Raw genomic sequence first — 25,595 nt, 5'->3', positions numbered from 1 at the left:
GTGATATTCTGCCTGCCCCACTGCTTCCACCACTGCTGGTAAGAGGGAGAGCTTCCAGCATGTGCTGTTGCTGCTCATCTTCCTTGTCCCTGAGTGGAGAAGTGGACATTTGCAAAGTTTGGAACAAGACGGTGTGTGGCTGTGTGCCACGACGTTCCTGCTCATCTTCCTGCGCCCCTGAAAGGGTAGAAAAGCTGAGCAGCAAAGCTTTGTGAAAGTTTTGTGAGAGCTGGGGCATTCTGGTAGCAGAAGTTGGGGGCAGCAACGGAAGGGTGGGCAGGCAGTGACAATTCCCATTTCACCTCAGGTGGTGAAACAGGCTGGCCTGCCCCTGCTATGATACTATTCTAAATGGTCACAACTTGCCCCAAAAATGTATGGGAGGTATGTTTTTGTTTTGTTTTGTTTTTTAAATTTTTATTTTTACCAACAACCAAAACACAAACAGTGAAACCCCCCAGGTGGCTGATAGATTGGGTATACATAATCAATAATAACATATTCACATCAACCATATGTACAATTTTATATACGTTAACGCTCCTCCATCCACAATGCTTATTTAACTTTTAACATTTTAATTGCCCCAAATTGTTCAAACCTACCCAAATAATTCAATATCTTCTCAAAGCATTCCTCCTAGGGAGGCATGTTTGTTAAGAACGCTGGGACTTGTTATGAGGCTCTAAGTCCCACCACACAGCTAAAATTCCCAGAATGGAATTGGGAATTGTAGCTCTGCAAGGAGAATAGGGGTCTCCTAACAACTCTCAGCATCCTTAATGAACAAAGGATCCCAGAATCCTTTTAGAGGAAGCCATGCGTGTTGAAAGTGCATACCCTCCAACATTTCTCTGATGAAAATGGGGACATCCTAAGAAAAAGCAGGACATTCTGGGAACAAATCAGAAACTGGGATGGCCTCTGTAAATCCAGGACTATCCCTGGGAAATTTGGACTCTCAGGGGGTCTGAAAGTGATCTGAAAGTATTGTATATGTATGGTATAAATGTGGCCCTGGATAGACCATTCAACATTGTTGTGCATTTTCTTTCCCAATAGCAAGGCCCACACCAACCTCAATATTTGTATTGGGGTGTGTGCATGCACACATACACACATGGTTCAGAGGGAGATGCGTTGCAGTTCTAGAACCAACACGCACACTCCGTCCATCCTCTAATCTCTTTTCACTTTTCTTCACTCCCTCACAGTTTCTTGTGAGGCAGCAGTCATACAAGCCGAGACCTGGGCCTGCATTTCAAACAAGAGAGGCTTTCTTTCTTCTCTCATGAGAGAGGCTGTCTCAAGAGCGACGTGTGAAAGTGGCGCTAAGTTATCGCCCGGGCTCCAGCCTTTCTTGCAACTGTCTATGTGTTGTGTGCTTGCGTGTGCGAAACAAGCTCTCGAGATATTCGTAAGACGCCTTTAACCCAGATTACGCCCCCTCGCTTTCTATGGGGCTCTTTTGGGATAGGGTGTGAAAGGTCACCCTCTCAGACTGGATAGCGATACTCAGCCAATTACAGGGCCCGGCCCTTTCAACAAAAGAGATCTCTGAACGGAGGGTGACAAAGGATTCATTTGAAAGTGGGGGGGGTGTTAAAACACGCACACACAGAGATACACACACAATTAAGTAAAAGAGTGAATTATTTGGGCTTCTTTTGAAGTCTTAAACTGCTCCAGCCGATTAGAGGAGGCAAACCGCCTTCCTGTTCCCAGTCGAAAGTATTAAAACCCACAGAACTTCTACATTTTAAAATGCGAGTGGAAGCTTTCTGCAAATGGTGCGGTTGTTAAAGAGATTAAGCTGGAGAACGCAACTATTCTGATCCAGCTAAAGTCACTTGTGGCTCATTGAAAGCAAAGCGGCTTCAGTTACTCTTGTAATTTCATCAGCTAACTTCAGCAGACAGCAGAGGGGTTTAGCAGTCAATCCTTCTAAAAAGGGAACTCTGAGAATTGCATACATTTCTCTGATGAAAATAGGGACACCCTGTTTAATAATAATTGTTGTTGTTGTTGTTGTTGTTGTTATACACCACCCATCTGACTGGGTTACCCGAGCCTCTTCCAACATATATAAAAACATAATAAAACATTTAACATTAAAAACTTCCCTATACAGGACTGCCTTCACATGGCTCAGGGGTCAGATAAGTCCATAACCTCCAGCATTTCTCTGATGAAAATACGGACTTCCTAAGAAAAAGCTTGGGGACTTGGGGTCAAATCAAAAACCAAGATGGCTTCTGTAAATCTGGAACTGTCCCAGCTCTCAGCACCTTTAATAAAATGCAGCTCCCAGGATTCTTTAGGGAAAGTCACGATGGTTCGTGATGCCATAATACTGATTTTAATGCATGGTGCGGATACTTTCACATTGATGATTACCAAACAGTTTTCCTCCTCTTCCCCTCCCCACCTCCCTGCCTGCTCCCCAGTAACAGTGGATCAGGTCCCCTTGGCAAACTGGCACTTCTCAGCTACCCATGGGCAATTCAGAATGGTAGGTATGTTAATCCCAGCTATCCCCAGTATGTATCTATTTATTTTCATTGGCTTACTTGCTCTGCGTTGGCTCCTGTCCAGCCCTTGCGGCAACAACACCACAGGAGACAATAGCAGATGAAGAGAGGAGCATAGACTGTGAGAAGCTGATCAAATTAACATTTAAAAAAAAAATCTGGTTTCTGCTGGCATGTAGTTGGCACAGCCGTGCGCAGAGCAAATGCGGAGACAAAGCAGCAGGAGGCAGGAAGGGGAGCAAAAGGTGAACAACTTGAAATATGAGATAGGCAGAGAGAACTCAACAGGTTTACTGCGTTTCATTCGCGTTCTTTATAGATCCGTGGCAACTATATCCTGCCCTTCCTTCAAGGTGTCATACGCAGTTCTCTCCCTCCCGCCGCCACCCGATTATTTTATCCTCAGAAGAACCCTGTGAGGTAGGTGAGGCTAAGAGAGGATGGCTGGCCCATGGTTTCCCATCAGTGAGCTTCCCATCAGCACTAGGTGTTTAAAACACTATTATGCAACTTTAAACAGACATGGCTTCCTCCCAAAGCATGCTGGGAAGTGTCCTTTGTTAAGGGTGCTGAGGGTTGTTAGGCCCCTGTTCCCCTCACAGAACTACAATTCCCAGAGTTCCCTGGGAAGTGGGGCTGGCTATTAACCCATGTTGACTTTTAAACTTCCTTTTAAATTTCAAACCTTTAAACTTCTCTCCTTCCTTGGAGGTTTTTAAGCAGAGGCTAGATGGCCATCTGCTGTGGATGCTTTAGCTGAGATTCCTGCATTGCAGATGGGTTGGACTAGATGACCCTGGGGGTCCCTTCCAACTCTACAATTCTATGTCTCTCAGTAAACATGTATAGTGGGGATGGGGAATCCTTCAGCCCAGGGTATGTGCTCCCTCCAAGGCAGCCTTCTGAGGGGGGCCACATGGCAGTCATGGGCAGAGGAAGAAGCAAAAGTGGGTGGAGCAATGGATACAACCATTAGCTTTCTACAGTAGGGTACGTTGCAGCCATGAAAAAGTAAGAGGTACAGTGGTACCTCGGGTTACATATGCTTCAGGTTATGTACACTTCAGGTTACAGACTCCGCTAACCCAGAAATATTACCTCGGGTTAAGAACTTTGCTTCAGGATAAGAACAGAAATTGTGCAGCAGCGGCACAGTGGCCCCATTAGCTAAAGTGGTGCTTCAGGTTAAGAACAGTTTCAGGTTAAGAACAGACCTCCAGAACGAATTAGGTTCTTAGCCCGAGATACCACTGTACCTATGCAAACACCAACCATCTTGCTATCCTCTAGTCTAGCCAGTCAAGCAAGAAACATTATCAGAGTTCAAGGACACATTCCAGACAGGCAAAAACCACTCCAGAAAGGCAAAGGGCAGAGCCAGTGAGACTACGGTTGCCAGGTCAGGAGCATTTCAGAGTATGAGATTTCAGAGTCCAAACCTGAATCTTAGGGGTGGTCATGGGTGATTCTCCCTGTGCGGTCTTTCCCACCGCTGAGCCCTGGAGATGGGCATTCATTGGGATAGGGGAGGAGGGCAGATCCCCGCAAAAGTCTGGGCAATCGTTTTCAGCTGTGTTCTGCCAGGTTGGCGCTTGCAAGCTGCATGAAAAACAAAGACATGTATATAGGAAGTGCAGTGTAAGCGATGGAAGTCAATCAATGAAATTTTATTATTGAGATACTTGTAGAATAAATTTGGAAGAAATTCTTCCAATTTTTCTTCTTCTTTTTCTCCTTATTCTTTCTTTTTCTTTTTTCTTTTCTTCCTTTTTTCTTTTTTGTTCTTTTTATAATTGTGTGTACTTATCTGAAATATATATGTATATATGTATTTGTATTTTGTAATAATTATGTTAAATAAAATTTAATAAAAATTAAAAACAGCAGCAGCAGCAGCAATTGAAACACATTCTCACTCGCCTGGACATTCAAGCCCCCCCTCCCCCCCCCGGCTTGGAGTGGGCCAGGGAAATCTGAAAACTTCGGTCAGCCCTGGAGGTCTGCCAACCCTAGTGAGGGTTTCCTAGTGAGGAAAGTCCCAAGGGCCAGACAGAGAGGGTCTGGAGGGCCTGAGATTCCACACAATCCCTCCTCTATAGGATTGCGCTTTATAATTCAGTAACAATCCAAAGAATAGTAACTGTTGCAAATACACTTTTTTTAAAAAAAATGCTTGCAGTTTTTCCAAGCTGTATATTCAGGGTGAATTGAGTCTGTTTTTGCACTCACCTCTGGATTTGGACCTGAGCCCTGGTCCTTCTAAACCTCAAACAGAACACACCCACAAACCAAACCAGTCTGTCTGCCATTTGGGGGCAGAGACAGGGCAGAATCTGAGAAGATCATGTGGAACTTAGTAAAAACTCGCTGACCCAAAACACCACCAGGCAGAGCCTGATTTCCCCCCCCCTCTTCTGCCCTTGATTCTAATTGTGTGGCAGACTTCCTTCAGCTTCACTGGTCGAACCAGTTAGAAAGAGAGCCCTCTCCCCACTTCCTTGCAGGCTCGAATCCTGGCACCCCTTTTTCCTTACAAATAAAAGTAAAGCAGGGGGAGGATATCCAGAGCAGTGAAAAGGCTGCAGGACAGCCACACAGCTGAAGGTGTTTGGGGGGTGGCTTATTATTCCTTTAGAGTTGGAGGCCAGGTGAAATCTCGTTGCCAAGGTCACCCACTGAGTCACCAGGTGGTGTATTTAATTTAAAAGGAGTGTTAACCTTGTTTACTCAAAACAACACCAATATGCAGAGAAGCAGTAAATCCATTGTCGTTAAACAGCAGGGAGGCTGCATGTGCTGGCAGCCTGCCCATAGGCGGGCAGCAGCCTGAACTCAGCTGGCACCAGGCAGAGGCAGCCTGGCGGGTGCTGCGCTCGGGCCCAGCCACCCTGGCAAAGGGCCTCCGCCCGAGAATGCTTGTGGTCTGACCTTCGTCCCCTCCGGTTGACTCTTTACATTCTTGTCAAATATATTTAAACGGAGAGGTGTCCACTTGAAGGGAAACATTTGTTAATCACTTAAAATGCGAGGGCTTGGCCGCCTGCCAAGTTTACATTTTATAAATATGTAGTGTCTTTCTTGAGTGAGGCGAGGATCCGCAGACCCTCCCGTGCCTTTGCCAAAAAATGGATATATCTGTAAACAAACGGAAGAGACGGAAAGGGCTTTGGGCAGCTTTTCTTTCGTAAGCTGCTAGACCAGCATTGAGTTGTTCTCTCCCTTTAATTTAAAATGATATGGATTATGGTGCAGATATTATTTTGGGGGGGAAATGGGCTTGTTTTTTAACCTACGCATCTCTTATAGTTATTTGGTATCAAAGTTGTCACATAAAAAAATGATGAGTGCCTCTGAGCATGTGCAGGCTTTTATAAAGAAAGGAAATAAAGTTTTGTTTTTGGGGGGGGGGTTAATTTAAAAAAAATAGCTTAAAGCATTGTGCCCCTGATCACATGCCAAGTGGCCTTGCTTTGAGAAGAGATATCCCCCTCCTCAAAGCAAACTTTTAAAAAGTTGCGTCCAGTAACATAGTCAGCCCCAATTATTATTTGTTTGTTTGTTTGTTTATTACTTTTATATCCCTCCATTCCTCCAAGGAGAACTCAAGGTTGTGCACATAGTTCTCCTTCTCACCATTTCAACCTCACAACAACCCTGTGAGGTATGTTAGGTTGAGAATGAGGGAGTTGTGTCTGAGTGGGGATTTGAAGTCTGGTCTGCTGGGTCCTATTCCAGCACTCTAACCACTGCACCAACATCACATGACTAATTCTCTCTGTGTGTGCGTGTGCGCGTGCACTAAGCATAGGGAATTCTGCCAATTTTAGTTTCTTTCCATTTGTCAGTTTCCTAATCTTAAATCAAGTTTACCACATTCCTGTATCAATTTGTTTGTGTGTGGTTTTTTTTAAAAAAAGAGCCTAAACAAATGAAGTACAGTGGTACCTCGGGTTACATACGCTTCAGGTTACACACTCCGCTAACCTAGAAATAGTGCTTCAGGTTAAGAACTTTGCTTCAGGATGAGAACAGAAATTGCACGGCGGTGGCACGGTGGCAGCAGGAGGCCCCATTAGCTAAACTGGTGCTTCAGGTTAAGAACAGTTTCAGGTTAAGTACGGACCTCCAGAACGAATTAAGTACTTAACCCGAGGTACCACTGTAATCATTTTTATGTATTTCTCCTAATACACACAAATTTAGCATGCTTATTTTCACAAATGTACACATTTCTGCAAGCAAATTTCCCCAGTATAGTACATGTCCAGATATGATATTCAGTATGATTTTCAGTGCACACTCTCCCCCTCTATATACATTTCTGTACACTTACTTTGGCTGGAGAACCACATCACAAAATTCAAAGAAATATGACATTTGAAGGATAGTTGTGTTGGAGGAAGTGTGAAGTGGGCAGGGTGGGTGCATTGAAATGCAAACTAAACCTATCCTCACTCCCAATCCCTAATGCCTGCACTAACAGCAATAAAGAAATTAGTTAGATATATATTATTTTTGCCTGGATTCATTCCCTCCAGTTCTTTCAGGACACCAAGCAAGTAAAATTCTAGACAGGTCTGCAGGATTTAGGCTGATGCTAATGCGATCTAACAAAGCAAAACTTATAGTCCACATTCATGCCATGCATTTGAAGCACCCTTAGGCCGCTATAAACAGTCACGGCTTCCCCCCAAAGAAGCCTGGAAACTGTAGTTTTTAAGGGTGCTGAGAGTTATTAGAAAACTGGTCTCCAGAGCTACAACTCCAAGCTTGGTTTAACAATAATCCACTTCGCAGGGAACTCTGAAAATTGTAGCTCTGTGTGTACAGAGGCAGGACCTCCTAATAACTCTCAATGCCCTTAGGAAACTACATTTTCCAGGATCCTTTGGGGGAAGCCATGACTGAACAGTGATATGATACTGCTTTAAATGTATGGTGTCAATGTGACCTTATAAGAGATTCTTAACTAGCTGAAAAATGAGCTTCTGATCTTACCATCATTCTTGACTTGCATGGTCCCTTTTGGAAGGAGGACAAGGAGAACAGATACCGTACTTTCCAAGTTAACAGGCTGAGTGGTCTTTTCTCCATTTCTCATACATTTTCTTCCAGGTTGTGGTTGTGGTTGTTGTTTGCTGTCTCCTACCTATGCAGTCTCCCCCTGGTTATTCATTACACATACACACACTTACACTTTCCTTGAAGTGATGAACAGATTAAAGTTAAATTCCTGTTGACCAAGGCTGTTTCATTGACATTTCAGTTGTTTACAGGGCTCTGTCTCTGCTAATGACAGTTTGATAAGTGGAGTGAGGTTACTGCCAGACAGCCGATGGGGCAGAAGAAGTCAGATGGTTTACAGAACATCTCCCTTTAAACACACACACACACCACCACTCAGTTCAACTTTAAAGCTGTATAGGGTTGGACAGTAAGATCATCATCAACCAAAAACAGTGGCGAGAAAATAATTCTTTAATTTTTTTTTTTTTAATTAAAAACTCCTTCTCGAGAATAGCATGATGAAAAGAAAGGTCAGGCATTCTGCTTCTCAGTGGGATGGTGTGGGATTCCAAGGCTGCTTAAAATGAAATAAAAATGAAATAAACAGAAGCAGTAAGTCTGTCCAAGGGACTGTCCATGCAATTGTCCACAACAGGGCTGTATATAAAGGCCAGTTGATGTTTGGAACAGGAATAAGGTGAGGAGGTCAGGCAAGGGTTCCTTTGGGGTGTTAGTTCCTTGCCCCTCCTTTGGTTATAAAAGAAAATAAAAGACGGATGACTTGATGTCTGAGTCTGGAAATTTGGGCCAGCTATGCCCATAATCCGTATCATTTTTTTTGAAGAAGGAGGAGAAGGAGAAGAAGGAGAAGGAGAAGAAGAAGAAGAAGGAAGAAGAAGAAGCTTGCAAGAATAAGTTATTCTGCAAGGATTATACCCTACTTATGTAAAATCATTTTGTTCTTATTTTCTCAAGTGATGGAAAATCGAGAGTAGCCTCTCCAGTATGAGATTACTTTAGAGCAGGGGTGGGGAACCTCTGGGCCATGGGTCCTTCTTGGCCCACCCAGGGATGCAAATTGCCCTGTGAGGCCATATCCCCCAAACCAGGATCCACCTCGTCAATTAGCTGGTGTCACTTAACGAAGAACATCAAGGATGGGTAGTTCTGCATGTGCCAAAGCTAAGCATTTATGAACACTGAAAACACTACAGTTTCAAGAGAAGGGTGTGTGATCTCTGCTATGGAACTTCAAGGAAAACACAATTTAAGTCACTCCAAAAGAAGGTTTTAGAGCACTCCAAATCATTTGCCCATGTATGTGCACAGCAAATAGTAGATGTAGCTGAAAGGCAATCCACACTTATCACTGCAATACATCCATAATTACTATTATTTCTAGTATTGTTGTATAATCTTAAAAGGTTGTAAAACCTGAAGAAGGGGCATGGCTGTGACTATCATGGAGAGACAGACCCCGAACTTCTGAATTTGCCTGAAGCCCTCATGTTCCGTGGATTTCAGGCACCCTTGCAGATTCCAGGAGTTATGAATGGAAGCAAATATTCTCTGGCAGCTGGTATGCATCTCTGCTGCAAATACAACTGAGTAATCATATGTAAAATACAAATGGCTCTTCTGTCTTCTTGGCATTCTTTCGAGGCAAATGGTATTCATATTTATGTTGTTTCCCTCCATTTGTTTGGCATTTTACAATGTTTTAAAAGCCTGCTGATCTGTCTGATACTGCGTTTTAAATGGGTTAATGCTAGTGAAACCAGAATACATTATCTCCATCATCTTTACTGCCTTCTGGTGTTTTGGTATGCCGGAGACAATTTTCTTTCTTGAATGAACCTCTGCGCCTGACACAGAGTTGAGTCCATCTAGCGAATCCATTTGGGTTTCCCTGTCCAGCAATTTGGCAGGTGGTGGCTTGTGACGGAGAGGGAGCAAAACGTCCCATCCAGAGGCAATGGCGGGTGAATAAAAATGTAATGTAAAAGAGATGAGGGGAAAGTGATAGGAAGCTGCCTTATACAATGTCAGTCCCTGGAATCATACAGTCTGGTACTGTCTACAGTGGCTGCAAAAGGCGCCCCTGGCATGGCTTCCTAGGCCAGATCCCCATACCCTTCAACATTTCTCCGATGAAAATAGGGACGTCCCACTCCATAATGATAATTTTACTATTTACACACATCTCACTGGGTTGCCCCAGCCATTCTGGGCAGCTTCCACCATATATAAAAAACATAATAAAACATTAAACATTAAAAAAAACCTTCTGTATACAGTGGAACTTCGTGTTATGTACCGTCCCCCTTGCGAACGCTGCAGGTTACGAGCTCTGCTAACCCGGAAGTAGATGGTCCTGGTTGCAACCTTTGCCCTGGGATGCGAGCGGAAGTCATGCACCGGCAGTGTGGCAGCAGTGGGAGGGGCCATTAGCGAAAGCGCGCCTCATGTTACGAGCAGTTTTGGGTTGAGAACGGACCTCTGGAACGAATCAAGTTCATAACCAGAGGTACCACTGTACAGTGGTACCTCGGGTTACAGACGCCTCAGGTTACAGACTCCGCTAACCCAGAAATAGTATCTTGGGTTAAGAACTTTGCTTCAGGATGAGAACAGAAATCGCATAGAGGCATGGCGGCAGCAGGAGGCCCCATTAGCTGTTAAGAACAGTTTCAGGTTAAGAACGGACCTCCAGAATGAATTAAGTTCTTAACCCGAGGTTCCACTGTACAGGATTGCCTTCAAGCGGCTCAGGGAGTTGGATAACTCCATACCTTCCAGCATTTCTCCAATGAAAATAGGGGCATCCTAAGGGAAAGTGGGACATTCCGGGATCAAATTAGAAACTGGGATGACTTCTTTAAATCAGGGACATCCCTAGAAAATAGGGATGCTTAGAGGGTCTGGATCCCAGTGCACCAGAGCCAACAGAACCAGGACCAGTCCCCACACTGGCATCTTCCCCTGGACCCAAGGAACCCAAGGAGTTTCCTTATGGCTGCATTCACACAGCAGATTATTTCCTCCCAATATTTCCCTGTTAATTTCTGCATTACATTTGAACTTTCCCAAGAAGTAAAAGTCACTTCCAGAAAACTAATGGAACACAGCATGCCATTTGCATATTGTTTGATCTTGGGCAGGTGGGAATCCCAGGAAATTGTGGGAGTAATATGGCAAAATTTGGGGCAGTATACTGGCATACAGTTCTTTCGTGCCATTTTCATGGGGGGAATCAAGGGAGGACAGAAGCACATGTGTTTGGGGTTTTTTCTTTTCTTATTTTTTGTACACAGTATGGTATGATTTTATTAAATATACAAATGAAACAACACACGGATGAGAAATATGGTACATATATTGCAATATGGCACAGATAAGCAGGCAGTGCTCATTAGCTCACTCCTATTGTTCTGTTTTCCAAGTTGATTTATGGAATTATTGAAAAATTCATTGAACTAGTTTACTGTAATCATCTCATTATTATGTACTGTAACATAATAAGTTTAGTATTTTACCCCCTAGTGACCCATTCTTTGTCAGTCTTATCATGTTTTATGATTTATGTGTGTACAAATTGTAACAGAAAAATGATAACCTCAAAATTACCAATGCATGGACTACAGTGGTCAGGTTGTATGGGCTCCTCTGGAAGACCAGAATGGGCCTCGCCGTGTGACAGCATATCTCATAAATGAACTATGCACTGGGTGAGCAATCATTTTATTTTGTCCTTCCAGAATTTAATGCCCGTCATGAACATCTTGGCTCAGGCCATGAGACTCCATAAGGGAAACCTGGAGAGGCTTCCAAACAGAGTACAGTGGTACTTCGGGTTACATATGCTTCAGGTTACATACGCTTCAGGTTACAGACTCCACTAACCCAGAAATATTACCTCGGGTTAATAACTTTGCTTCGGGATGAGAACAGAAATTGTGCTCCAGTGGCGCGGCGGCAGCAGGAGGCCCCATTAGCTAAAGTGGTGCTTCAGGTTAAGAACAGTTTTACAGTGGTACCTCGCAAGACGAATGCCTCGTAAGACGAAAAACTCGCAAGACAAAAGAGTTTTTCGTTTTTTTTAGTTGCTTCGCAAGACGAATTTCCCTATGGGCTTGCTTCGCAAGACGAAAACGTCTTGCAAGTTTGTTTCCTTTTTCTTAAAACCGTTAATACCCAGGGTGCATTGCTTGAAGAGGTGCAGTTGCAACTTGACTTCAAGGAGCAACTCATAGCACGCGGTGTGGTAGCCTTTTTTGAGGTTTTTGAAGACTTTGGTGATTTTTGAAGCTTTTCCAAAACTTCTTTTGCAGCCATTTGGTAAGTTAAACTTTTAAAACTTTTTTGGGGGTTTTTGGATTTTGGGTTGGGGTGTTTTCTAGGAGGTTTGGTGCTTTTGAATTTTTTGGATGTGAAGCACTGATTTTTGGGGGGGGGGGTTGCGAAGGTAGGAGCTGTGCTGCCATGGGGCCCAAGAAGACTGCTGCTGCAGAGGCCGGCGAGAGGAAGAAGGAGAAGGTTACGCTGGAAATGAAGAAGGAGATCATCCGGAAGCACGACGGTGGAATGCGTGTGACAGACCTCGCCAGGGAGTACGGGAGGAATCCATCGACCATCGGGACCATCCTGAAGATGAGGGAGAAGATCCTTGCGACTGATGTAGCCAAAGGAGTCACCAGGATCGTGAAGAACCGCCCAGCTGTTCTGGAGGAGGTGGAGAAGTTGCTGCTCATCTGGTTAGAAGAGAAGCAGCGTGCAGGGGACACAGTGACTGAGGCCGTCATTTGTGAGAAGGCCAAGGCCTTGCACGCAGACCTCGTCCGGCAACAGCCAGGAACCTCAGGTGAGCCAGAAGTCTTCAAGGCAAGCAGAGGCTGGTTTGACTGGTTCAAGACAAGATCTGGAATCCACAGCGTGGTCAGGCATGGAGAGGCTGCCAGTTCTGATGTTCCTGCGGCTGAAGACTTTGCAGCGGAGTTCCTGGAGGTTGTGACGACGGAGGTCTACGTTCCACAGTGGCTGTCCTCCAAAGAACTGAGGGACATTTGCCAGAAGTGGAAAGATGTGCAGGCTTTTGCACAGCGGCACCACCCTGACAAGGACCTGACACGTGACCTTGCGAACACTTTTGATACGAGGGTCATGTCGTCTTTCAGGGAGGTGCTGAAAAGGCGGATGAAGCAGCAGACCATGGACAGGTTCTTTAGCAAGAAGCAAAGAGTGGAAGAGGAACCTTCTTCGAGTTGTCCCCCAGAGTCTTAGAAAATGTATGTACAGTACTGTACACTTTGGTGATTTTTAAGTGCTTTTCTGTCATGTTTAGAAACTTAAATTATTGTTCCTTCAATTTTTGAAATGCTCTTTACAGTATGTGTGACTTTAAAGAGCACTTAATAAACTCTTTTAGTACCAAATTTGGCTTTGTTTGGACTTTTTTTGACCATAGGAATGCATTAATTGATTTTCAATGCATTCCTATGGGAATCCGTGCTTCGCAAGACGAAAAATTCACAAGACGAAAAAACTTGCAGAACGAATTAATTTCGTCTTGCGAGGTACCACTGTATATTAAGAATGGACTTCCGGAACGAATTAAGTACTTAACCCGAGGTACCACTGTATGTTTGGACTTTTAAGGTCATTTCCCATGAATGCAAATAACTTATGGACACAAATATTTCTATTTGCTTATGCTTCTTCCTTCACAATATGGCATGGTGGACTTTGTCTTTCTAACAGGTCTTTTGCAATCTCACATTTTAATTACCAAACTATTCATTCAGCCATTTTACACAGTGAAACAGTTGAAAAGACGTTGGCTTCCTTCCTGACAAGGGATGCTCTCACTAAATGATACATTAGAGGGTTTATGAACTGGGTCTCCATGAGGCAGCGAGCAGGGGGTGGGGTGGGAGGGGGAGAGAATCCTCTGGCAACATCTTTCAGAGTGACGATTATATGCAATTATCTACCTCAGCATAAAAGGCAATTGTGATGTCACTGTAGCTTTGATACTATAAAGGCCCTTTCTCCTGAGACCCTTTGATCTCTATTCATCTGCACTCCAGGTATTGCAGATTTAATTGCCTCATATGTAAATATAAATCAATGGTGAGGGATTCCTCCCCCTGCCATTTTGCTTTTTTTATATATTAAAAAAAAAACTTAAAAGAATTTCTTCTGCATTTCTAAAATAGTTTAATAAGGTATGTCTAAATGATTGTTCCTATGGGAGGCTATGGCTAGAGTGCCAAGAGAAATGAATTAAGTAGTGAAGTCAATACAACTTAGCCAGAGAGAATGTGAGCCTGCTGTATGTGTGTCTGTCTCTGTATGAGTCACTTCTCTAGAGTTGCCTCTTTCTACTGAAAATAGCCTGGTGTTGGGGGTGGGTTATTCAGCTGCATCTGAATGGATATCTGACTGCAGCAGAACGACCTCGGGTTGCATTTTGTGTCTCTGCATGAGTCACTGTTCTGAGCTTCCCCTTTTCCACTCAGACTCTACTGGGTGTGGGTCACTTGGCTGGATTTCTGCATCTGGCATACAACTGTGTAACTCAGTCACTCCTAGGCTGCTAGCAGAATTCACCGCCCTTAGAGGAGGCTGCTTGCTGCATCTTCGCATGAATTACTGGTCCTACCTCCTTCTAATCCACACCCACTTACAGAACAGGGGATTTGGCTTCATTTCTGAATCAGGTGATTGGATTATCCAATCAGCCCCAGTCCAGAGACCATGAACAGAATTACCCAGGCCTGTGCAGAGGGGGGGGAGGGCAGCTGGGTACACTTGCCCTAGGCCTCAGAGGGTTAAACTGGCCAGGGGGAGGGTGCTGTCAGGGACCAGCTGTTGTTGTTTGTTTTGTTTTTTTAAGTTTATAACTGTTATAGGAATTCTAAGGTCTTTTATATATATAGAATAAATGTTCATAAATGTATAAGGCAAACACTCGTGCCTAAGTATACAGTAGTACCTTGGGTTAAGAACTTAATTCATTCTGGAGGTCCGTTCTTAACCTGAAACTGTTCTTAACCTGAGGTACCACTTTAGCTAATGGGGCCTCCCGCTGCCGCCATGCCACCGCCACACGATTTCTGTTCTCATCCTGAAGCAAAGTTCTAAATCCGAGGTACTATTTATGGGTTAGCGGAGTCTGTAACCTGAAGCTTCTGTAACCTGAAGTGTCTGTAACCCAAGGTACCACTATAGTGTCTGAAACAGTACAGGAGAGCAATCCTGAAGCCATTTTGACTCTCCCAATTGACCTCAAATATTTCTCTGCAAGGAGGAAGGAAATGGGAAAAGCTTTCCAGTTGTCTTTGGACTATAGGAGCTTACACCTCCCTTTGCAAATACAGTCTGGCAAGTATCTGTTAAGCTGAGCAAACTATCAATATATATAAGAGATTCAGGAACTAAAGTATTTACCATCACAAAAGAATGGCCGGACTGCCTAGGTTGAGCAATGGTTGGCCATTATCAGGTATCCTGACAGACAGGTTTTCTGCTATAGACCGCCCCCCTGTAATGATGTTTTGGGGGTGGTCTTCAGCTATAGGGGAAGCAATTTCAAAGTCTATAAAAGAGCTTGCACACCATTGTTCGGGGTTCCTCTCCTCCCTCCCTGCGTGGAGGGAGTGGGGGACCCTGTTGCAACAGTTTAATAAAGATCATGCTCTGTTATTTTCTCCTACCGATACAGAACCTACTTCAGGACTCTATACGGGCTCTTAGATACCCCATAAGGGAAAGGGAGCAGTATTTTTCTTATAAGAACTTTATCCTAACAAGACTCCCACCCCAGGCCTCAGACCAGCTCTGCACAGGCCTGGAATTACCTGCCCTGCGGTTTTTGTTCCTGTCATGAATTACTGGATTGGACTTCTCCCAGTCAGGAAGCCCAGATCAGTGACTCACATAAAAATGATGGGGGTAGGCTCTTTTTGGAGAGTGGCCACAAATGCACAGTCTTATGCATTAGAAAAGTGAACTTATAAGGGCAGGAGTGAGAGCTCTTTTCAGTCCAAAGGCTGAATTCCTTTATGGGCAAATCTTTGGGTGGGATGGTGTGGCGGGGGGGGGGGGGAGTATGCCTACAGTGGGTGGGCCAGATGCAAAAAACAGCTGTGACCAGAGGCAACAGTAGATGGAACAATGGAGGAGGAGAGAACAGCGGTGCAAAATGGTGCAAAATCACAACAACTGTATTCTCATGATAAATAATGGGAAGATGGCATCCCGGATTTTGGCTTCAAAGTGTTGAGAGTGTATGGACTTCCCATCACATACTAATCACAGCTGTAGACACATATTTCCACCTTCCATTTAGGCCAGCAAGAGACATCATCCCAGTTCAGTGACATATTCCAACTGGGCAAAATCACTCAAGGAGGGAAGGAAGCAGGGCTGCTGAAGGGTGTGACCTAGGGGACAATTCCAAGGGCCAAGCCCAAAGGCCAAGAGGGCTGCATTTGGCCCTAGGCCTATGGTTCCTGACTCCTGTATAAAAGTCGGACATGCCTCCAGTTTTAATTTAGTGTGTGTCAGATTAGGAAGCACTATTCTAATGCAATAGAACCCATCGTGCTAATTTATGCTGACCCATTTTCACCTGATAAATATACTGTGAAATATATTATCAGTGTACAACCACAGACTTCATTACTTCTGCTATTATATAGATATTCTGCAATGGATGGGAAGAAGGAGGGGGAGCTGGGTTTGAGCAGAATGGCTTATAAACAGGTTTATGTCCCAGCAGAATACATTTTCACAATGGGGGGGGATATTTTCTCTCCCTTTAAAAATATGCTTAATTGGTGCTGTCAGGAAATTGTTGTTCCTGCCTCCTTTGCTCTTTCTATTCTTTATTGTGTGTGTGTTTCTGCATTAACATTGCCTCCTCATCATAAGAGAAGATAAGTGTAAAGAGAAATTGAAGCTGATTTTGCATGACACAAATTTAACATCAAATTGATGTGGTGGTGCTGTTGCCTCTAGGAGTGTGTGTAAAAGAGAGAGAAGGAGGGATGGGGGAGAGAGAGAATGCATAAAGAAATAAGGATGCACAACTCCTGAACATGCCTGCACATGCCTGGTGTGATGCTCCAGCCATGTGCGGTGACCCACCAGAAAATTCACAAACTTCCTGTTTTAGCAAAATGTTAGCAAGGAACTGCAAAAATGGGGGTGGAGGAGAGGGATCTCTGTCTGACACTAGAGGCTCTCTCCGGGACACACCTTTCTAATGATACACCTTACCCCTAAGCCCCACCCCTCACCTGACTTCATGCCCTCCTTGAATGGTGGTCAGATGACAAAGAGAAGTAGGAGGAGATGGAATAGTTGGGTGAGCCAGAGTCAAGAGAAGATCCTCATTGGTTGAGGTACTAAGAGCCAGGACAGATACAGCTCTCAGAATGGAAGAAATAAATTAATCCCCCAATCTTGAGTTAGCACCTAGATGGCAGACATAGTTGGAACACAGGCCACCATTGCCGTTTCAGTGAGAAAAATGATAATTAGTAGGAGCTATTATGCAGGGGTCAATAAACTTTATTAGCAGGGGGCCAGTCCACTGTCCCTCAGACCTTGTGGGGGGCTGGACTATATTTTACTTGGGGGAAATGAAAAAATTCCTATGCCCCACAAATAACCCAGAGATACATTTTAAATAAAAGTACACATTTTACTCATGTAAAAACATTTCGCGAACACCATTTTGACCACCCCTTGCCAAACATGCATGGCCTATCAGCAACCTATATCCAACTCATTGGCTGGACTAACAATACTGGCTGGATTCCCAGAGATCAAAAGATCCTCTTGACAGAACTAAAAGGTGCTGACAAAACACCTTAATCAAGGTGACACTTCCATTATTCAGCCATCCCCAACTGGATACCCTTCAGATATCCTAAGCTGTGGCATCCTTCAGCCCCAGTCAACATGGCCAATGCTCAGAGATGAGAAGTGCTGTAGACTACAGTGTGGTATAATGGTGAGAGTGTTAGAATAGGACCTGGGAAACCAGAGTTAAAATCCCTACACAGTCATGAAACTCAGTGGGTGACCTTGGACCAGTCTGCTTACTTACTTTGCCAGTTTCTTCCCACTAAATAGTGGGCCCATCACACTCTCTCTACCTAATGTACTTCGAAGTGTTGTTGTGAGAATAAAAGGAGGAGGGGGAGAACCAAGTGGGCCACCTTGAGCTCCTTGGAGGAACGTTGGGAATAATAATAAAATCTAGGAGGCACCACATTGGCTAGCCCTGTCTTAGATAGTACCCCACTTCCTGGCTGAAACAGAACACCAATAAAACTATAAGGCAACATTTATTTCCTTTTTGTACATAGGCAGAATGATAGCTTTCCCGTCAATGAGGATTAACCAAGAAATGTTCTACAAAGCCATCCAAAAAACACACACCCCCCAAAGCATGATTCCACCCTGTAGGCCAGGCTAAGCTGCATTTACCGTAAAATGACAATGCAATAGGAAACAATGGGAGTCATTGTCTCACAATAGCATCTGAAAATTGAGAAGTTGGTGGCCTGGGGTGAATCGCAGGGCAGCGAACAGAACCAACTTTCAAGACGTGGCTGGGTAGAACGTCAATAACTATATTGTCTTAGTCAAACCTCTCAGCGTAATCTCCCTTTTATGAGCGCATTGCAAATAAATATTCCTCCTTCATTAAATGGAAATTAGACCAACTACCTGTTTCATATTTCACCATCTGGGGGCAGAGGGAGAGAGAAGTATTAAGGCTGATCAATGAAATTAGCGATTTAAACAAAAAGAAGAAGAAAGAGAAATAAAGAAAACTCCAATTAGAAGTATCCCGGGGTTATTAGAGATAGGAACGCTCATATCCAATTAAGATGAAACCATTTCGCTAGTTTTTATGTGGCACCTCTGGCAGTTTTGGATTATTAGTTTTATCAGACTTCAGAACGGAAAACTCTGAGTGATACGTCCGCGTCGTGCGCCAGTAAAATGAAATGTGGAGATGCTGAGATTAATTGGTATAAAATAAGATGCATCAAAAGATGTTCATTAACCATATGCATTGTGCGGTACTGTTGCATACAAAGATGAAAACATCTTTGCGCACAGCCATTTCAAAGAAAAAGTACATTTAGCTGTTGTCATAGTCAGTTTGATGTCCACAAATGTTGGAAACACCCTTCGTTCATAAGCTGAATTCCTTCTCCACAGAGACACTTTGCTGCCTATGGCAGAAGTCAGGATGGTGCCCTCTTACACCCTATGTACAGCAGCTGACCAGCTGGCAAGTGACTCCTATTTTAACAATGGTGATGGACATTAGAGTGGCCACTTCAGAAGTGCAGGGTCCCTTCCAGATAGTCACAGTCATGGCCCCTCACAGCCATGCCCCTTATACAATAGCCTTTTAATTATACAATAAGAATTATTGGTGCATTGTGGCAATCAGTGCAAATCTCCAAGTGTTGCTTTTCAGCTAGATCTATTTAATAATAATAATAATAATAATAATAATAATAATAATAATAATAATGTCTATTTTCTGCACATGTACATGGGTTCTCCAATATCCTCTTTCAGAGTGACTCAAGTTGTGTTTTCCTTGACGTTCCTTTGTACATAACAGAAACTGCACACGGTTCTCTTGAAATGGAAATGCCCTGTGCCTTCTCCAGAGTGGCTCCAGGAGCCAATCGTCAGTGGCTGATTTGCCTCCTTTCCATCTGACTTCTTCTCAGTGGCTAAAACACTCCCCTTTCAGGCTGATTGGGCAGCTCTAAGATGATGGAGACAAGGACCCCTGCTGGAACCTTGCTGAAGAAATAATAATAGGACATTGACCCTCCTGGTGATGGGTCAACCACTACCCTTCTGGGGATGGAACAGGCTCTTCCACTACACCTGGAGGTAGGCATCTAAGTTTAGTGAAAGGGGTATTGGAGAATTCTATCCAAAATGGAAACATGACCAGAAATTGATGGTGTTCAATTGTCCGTCTCATGTCCAGAACAGCAATCAATCCAGAAAATACAGTCGTATCTTGGAAGTCGAATGGAATTCGTTCCAGAAGTCCGTTCAACTTTCAAAGCATTTGAAAACCAAAGTGCAGCTTCTGATTGCTCCTGCAGCCAATCGGAAGCCACAGAAGCCCTGTCAGATGTACAGCTTCCAAAAGAACATTTGAAAACCAGAACAGTCACTTCCGGGTTTTGATCATTCGAGAGCCAAAACATTTGAGAACTCGGCTGTTCAAAAACCAAGGTATGACTGTATTCCTTGTTGTTGTTTTCAGTCTGCAAATGATATGCCATGGGTTACCATCCACCCCCACCCCCCAATTTGGATTGTGTTCACATATGTAATCTGCTTTGTGATCTTTGAATGAAGGGCTGTATGTAAACTAGCTAACTAAATAAATAAATTCACCATGGCGGACAGCAAGACAAAGAACATAGTTTTTGGCAGTTCATCAGTTTTGGCGCCCCAAGGGTGCCTCAGCCTGATCTGGCCAAATCCCAAGTTGACCCTGATTGGCTTGAGTCAGTTCAGGAACTCATGCCCTCTAACTGATGGGGCTGATGGGAGTTGTAGTCCAAAGCAAGTGGAGAACACCAGGTTGGGGAGAGCTGGAGCTGGAGAAGTATTGTTGGCTGGCCCTACCATTAGGCAGAAGCAGGCATCTGCATCTACCTGAGGTGACAGATAGTGGGTGTCATGAAAAGGCAGGAAATCATTACATATATAATGTATTACTTTTTTGCTCTTTATTTCCAGGGAGCAGGGACAGGTGCTTGCAAGATTTCTTGCCTCAGGTGCCAAAATAACTTCACTGACCGTGGATTATTTGTTTGGTTATCTGTTTGGTTATTTATGTGTTTGTTCGTTTGTTTAGCTAAATTTATATACTGCTTAATCAACTATTATGCTTTTTATATTTGTTGGAAGTCACCCAGAGTGCCTGGGACAACCGAGTCAGATGGACTGGGTACAAATAATAACACTATTATTATTATTATTATTATTATTATTATTATTATTATTATTAAATGCTATGAAATATTAATTAAAAATAGCAACAGAACACACCTTTGAAAACAGTAAACATAATACAAATGATCAGAAGGCAAATAAAAGCAACTGTTTAACAACAAAACAATACAAGTTCACACAATAAAATTACAATAAAAGTTTTTATCATACTTTGCACCTTTGGGACATCTGTCTTTAGGGCAGTCTACCACTTACTTGCCTATCTGCATGAGCTGCTGTCCTGGGGGTGGCCCCTCTGCAGATAACTCAACATGAGAAGTGACTGGTTAACAAAAAACTCTTGTGCATATCTACTCAGAAGAAAGTCCCGTTGTGTTCATATAAGATCACCACTTCATCATCTTGGGGATAGGGATTTACCAGCATACAGTTACAGCATTTCCTTCTAACATGATGTATTTCCTTCTGACATGACACAGTGGCGAAGCTGCATGCTCTGCCACCAGGGGTGAAGAGCAGACGGGGGCATGGCTGGCGCATGTCCCGTGGGGCGGGGCGCACATCCCAGGGGCATGGCACATCACCTGTGGGGGTGTGGCACACTGCCTGTGGGGGCGTGGTGCGTGGCACGTGTTCGGGGGCGGGCGTGATGGTGCCCCCCCCGCCCCGATGGTGCCGGGGGCGGTGCGCTCCCCCTGTCCCCCCCGTTCCTCCGCCAGTGACATGACATGACAGAAGCATGCACCTGCAGCAAAGTGAGGGAGTAGCAGTGTTGCCCAATGGCATTTGTTGTGGGGTTGACACCACACCCACTGGTGTGCATGGAATTTTACTGCAACACACCACTATATTGGTCCATTCTAGAATGCAACAGGTCCTGCAATGTGAAAGGCACATTAGAAAAGTTGACAAAAGCAGTAGTCCTATTAGCAGGAAAAGTAACACAAAACTCCCCACATCTGAAGGTACCCCTCTCTAAATGGTGGGTAGGGGCAGTATATAAATGTTTTAAAGAAATAAAATAATAATAAATAACATATTCATTATACAAGATTGGGCTATAATATTGTCAGACTAGGCTGATATTTTCCAAGTCCATTCAAAACAGAAGGGGGCGGTGAATTAGCTTGCTTACTGGCTGTGATTAATCCCATTTAAGCTACAGGTGTGGAAAAGATGGGCTTGAGCTCAAAAGAACCATTGAGAACTGCCTCTTTATTTTAACAGCACACCCAGTGAATACCCCCCATGGCTCAGTTCCCTAAAACAGTCCCCCGCCTCCTTCCCCATCCATTTGTCTCTAAAAGATCTTCATGTCCACCCACATATAAGGCACATAATTTGTGGCTAAATGGCAGCTGTTTCTCTGTGCTAGAGGCTTTTCCTCAAATTGGTCTTTAATTGGTATAATCAGGCGTTTGAGTTATTGGTTCAACCAAAGGGGGGGGTTAAGTTTCATTCAAGCCCAACAGGATCACTCTCTTTTTTAAAAAAGAAAAAAAAATGCAATAAATGAATGACTTCTTGAAATGCTAAAGGGGAACTGAAACCTATGTACAAAAGATGGAAATCATTAATAATAGTAATAAAAGCTGGTTGCTATCATTCTCATTAGGAGCGAAGGAAGGAATGCGGAATCTTAAAGGCATTTCAGAAACAAACACTGAGCCAGTACTGATGGGGGCAGATAGATGCAACGCCAAATTGCCATCAATACAACTTGAACCGTGACTTGAAAAGATCATCAACTTAAGAGGGTCTTTTTTTTAAAAAAAAAAGACATCTTTCTTTATGCCACGAAGCTTATCTTTTTTTCATTCGTTCATTCTCTTTTTTCTTTTTCTTTTACTCTGGTCAAATGTTGTTGATTTAAAAGAAAAAAACATGCAAGCAAGATGATTTCAATCTCGGAGCCATTAAAAAGTAATTCCAGAACTGAAATATTGTTGACACCTGTTTAGAGAGATGTCTTGTTTCATCATATAATCGAGCACGGTGGTGATTATGGGGGAAATTCTCAGATTCCTAGATGCCCAGTGGCATACAGATGCGGGCCTCTGACCACTGATTTAAAGAATTTTGGGTAATCATCTGCCTTTAAACTGATTCATTCATCATTAAATGTACATGAATGTTTATCTCACTCGAGGCCAGGCTATCTTTTTGAGTGGTTGACAGAAATGTGAGACAAGTGTGTGTACTCCAATGGCAAAAATCAATAGATTTCATGGGTCTTATTTTTTATTTTATGTTTATCTTTTCTGCCTCAGGTGCTTATTTGTGTACAGGAAAACACACATACACACACCAGTAAATGAAAAGTGGCTGACATTTGGGGACACAGTTAACTACTGTGCAAGCAACACTATCCATGAAGGCCTGTAGTGCTGAGTTACACCTGTGTATATTTTGCCATGTAAGGTGCATCCTGGCTGGATTTCAGCGCTGGTTTTATTAAGAAAGCATAATACCCTTTCAATTAAATTGATCTCTGATGATTTAAGAAAGAGACACAGCAGTTTATTCTGTTTCCCTAACGTTTCCTGAACTGTGAATCTCTGCATTATATTTGAGCTTTCACACAGCATAAAAAACACTTCCAGAAATACAGTGGAATCTAGCACAAGCTTAGCGCTTCTTTCTGCATTTGCAAATTACACAGAAATTGATTTTAAACTTGCACTATATTCCACTCTGTTTCCAGAAGTAGCTTTTACATCTTTTGAAAGCCCAGATATAATGTGGAAATTAACAGAGGAATGTCAGGGAAACAGAAGAAACTTGTCATATGAAAGCAGCCCCAGTGAATGAAAATCGATGGTTATCTCTACAAGAAGTTATCAATACAACATTGACTAAGGAAATGTTGGGGGGGGGTGTATTGGAGCTGATCCTGCCACCTGAGGCAGTTGCTTCACCTTGCCTTATGCAGGCCAGCCTTGCGTTTGTTAGCTGATTTCCATGAGGCCTGAAGAAACAGCTTACCTGGCTTTGCCTGGGAGAAGAACATAATAAGAGCCTGGCTTTTATTATCAAGCCCATCCTGTCCACCGTCCTGTTCTCACAGTGGCCAATGAGATGCCCAGATGAGAAGTTCACAAGCAGGACCTGAGCACAACAGCACTCTCGCCACTCATATATTCTAGCAATTGGGATTTGGGGGCATATTGCTTCTGACAGTAGAGTATATTCAAAGTGCTTAAGTTGCGTGTAACCCCCCCTCCCAAAAAAAACCACCCCCAAAAAAATAAAACACAAAAGACACATCATTTTAGTTTCAGGTATTGGCAATAATTTTGGCCACAACTTTATTGATTACAGCATGTGAGTGGTTGCTTAGGCATGGTTCCAGACTACCTGAATCTGCACAGTGGCAGGAACAGGACTGACAACTGGGCACCACCAGAAGTCAGTAAGGGAAAGCATCCTGGGTGAGCACGAAGCTAGCTTCAGTCTCTCAGCTCACCCCAGATGCTCCCAGGGACTCTGGCGCGGCCCTAGCCCTGTGACAGTGTTCAGACAAAAGCAAGGCAAGCCCCTGGATTCCTTTAACGGAATTCCCTAGCAACACCAATGGAGGGGCAAGCACAGCCAATCACTTCCCCTCCGCAAGACTTTGAACCAATGCCTAACCACCAACCTTACAAAGTTGTGACGATTTGCTATACGGTAGGCAAAAACCAAGTGGCACCAGCCAATCAGCCAAATGGCAAAAATCCTACCAGGCCCTTGCTCCAAAAACAGATGACCCCTAGACAGGCATAGCAAGGTCATAAGAACAGCCCTAAATATAGGGAGGGAGGGAGGGTGATCCAGTGCACGTCGCAAAAAAGAGAAAGCTCCACGCGACGTGCAGCAGCTTAAATAGCCCCTCGGTTGCCAATCAGAGTCCCCAAACAGCCAAATTCTACCCCAGTAACCGAGTGACAACCAATGGGGTGTTGTGGCTATCCAAACGGTCCCACCCCAACAACAAGGAGGCAGTTTAGGTGATCTCACCGCAACACGTGCCTTCCATGATGGAAGACACAATATAACAGACTGGTTCTTGCAGGGCGAACCCTATCATTAGGCAGAGTGCAGCAGCAGCCTTAGATGTCATATGATTGTGAGATGTGTTAGTGAGCAGCGACAAAGTACTGGAGGATAGTGCTGTGTGAGCTACATGGCCCATTCTGGGCTTCTTTAGTGACCCTGCTTCTTACTATGATCGAGTTCACTGCCCTATTTGTCAGGCTCGAAGCCAATCTACTTAGGTTCTGCACATGAAATGAGGGTTTGCAGGAGAGGGGATGCGATCTTGTCCTTTGACAGATGCAGCAAAATGTCTTGGGCCAGTCATGGGTCCTTGGGAACTCCAATTTCTCCTTGGCTTGAGCTTTTCATCCTATTTTTCCTTTAGTTGAAATGCTCGGATTCTTGTGTTTGTTTGTTTTCCGAATATCCCCCATTGCTATCATCACATAATCAATATTAAACATTTAAAAGAATTGACCCTACAGCCCCATGCTCTTAATAGTTGTTGTTGTTATTTTACTGGCCTGGATGAATCCAATTTGGTGATTTAGGGGAGGGGGGAAACATTCCAAGAAAGATCAATGGTTTTCCCACATTGTGGGTGTATTCTTGTGCATGACATCTCCTTTGGTGGAGATAATCTTTGATGTCCGTAACATGTCTTGGCTGATCTGAATTAAAGCACTTATGCTCACACAGACAGTTAACATCATGAAATTGGTTATGGTTCTATCTTATGACCATGTTTCCCCTCTGTCACTTTCAACCAAATGTTAAGGGGGGAATTGGAGAAAATCAGGAATACACCCAATATCGCAACAGAGTCTGCTGAGAATGAGATGTCCTTGTGTTAAAGTTGTGATCATGGGTCCATTGAGATTCTAGCATTTGTGACTTGCCATATAATGACAAATTTACTTGAGTTGCTACAAAATTTAAAATTAAGGTAGCCAGTGTGATAAGAATTTTGTTAATATAGTGGATTAGCTATTCTAAACACACACATACACACACACT

At 43.7% G+C, this 25,595-nt stretch overlaps 1 protein-coding gene and 1 long non-coding RNA gene across 2 annotated transcripts in view; both read left to right on the top strand.

The window, feature by feature from the left end:
* Positions 1-22,704, top strand: part of LOC128401755 (uncharacterized) — a 53,687-nt gene extending 30,983 nt beyond the window's left edge. The window contains exons 2-3 of the long non-coding RNA XR_008327534.1: positions 19,346-19,478; positions 22,177-22,704. This is a non-coding gene — a long non-coding RNA (uncharacterized LOC128401755). The remainder of the gene's footprint in view (positions 1-19,345; positions 19,479-22,176) is intronic.
* LOC128401754 (tigger transposable element-derived protein 1-like) lies at positions 11,638-12,970 on the top strand. The gene is made up of 3 exons (XM_053365169.1): positions 11,638-11,876; positions 12,004-12,542; positions 12,573-12,970. The coding sequence occupies exons 2-3, from the start codon at positions 12,021-12,023 to the stop codon at positions 12,816-12,818; spliced, it is 768 nt and encodes a 255-aa protein (XP_053221144.1). The 5' UTR covers positions 11,638-11,876; positions 12,004-12,020; the 3' UTR covers positions 12,819-12,970.
* Positions 22,705-25,595: the final 2,891 nt, after the last annotated feature.

Source organism: Podarcis raffonei, chromosome 14 (assembly GCF_027172205.1).
Source record: "Podarcis raffonei isolate rPodRaf1 chromosome 14, rPodRaf1.pri, whole genome shotgun sequence".
Lineage (NCBI taxonomy): Eukaryota > Metazoa > Chordata > Lepidosauria > Squamata > Lacertidae > Podarcis > Podarcis raffonei.
The sequence above is the reverse complement of the archived record's forward strand: the minus strand, read 5'-3'. Positions and strand labels throughout refer to the sequence as shown.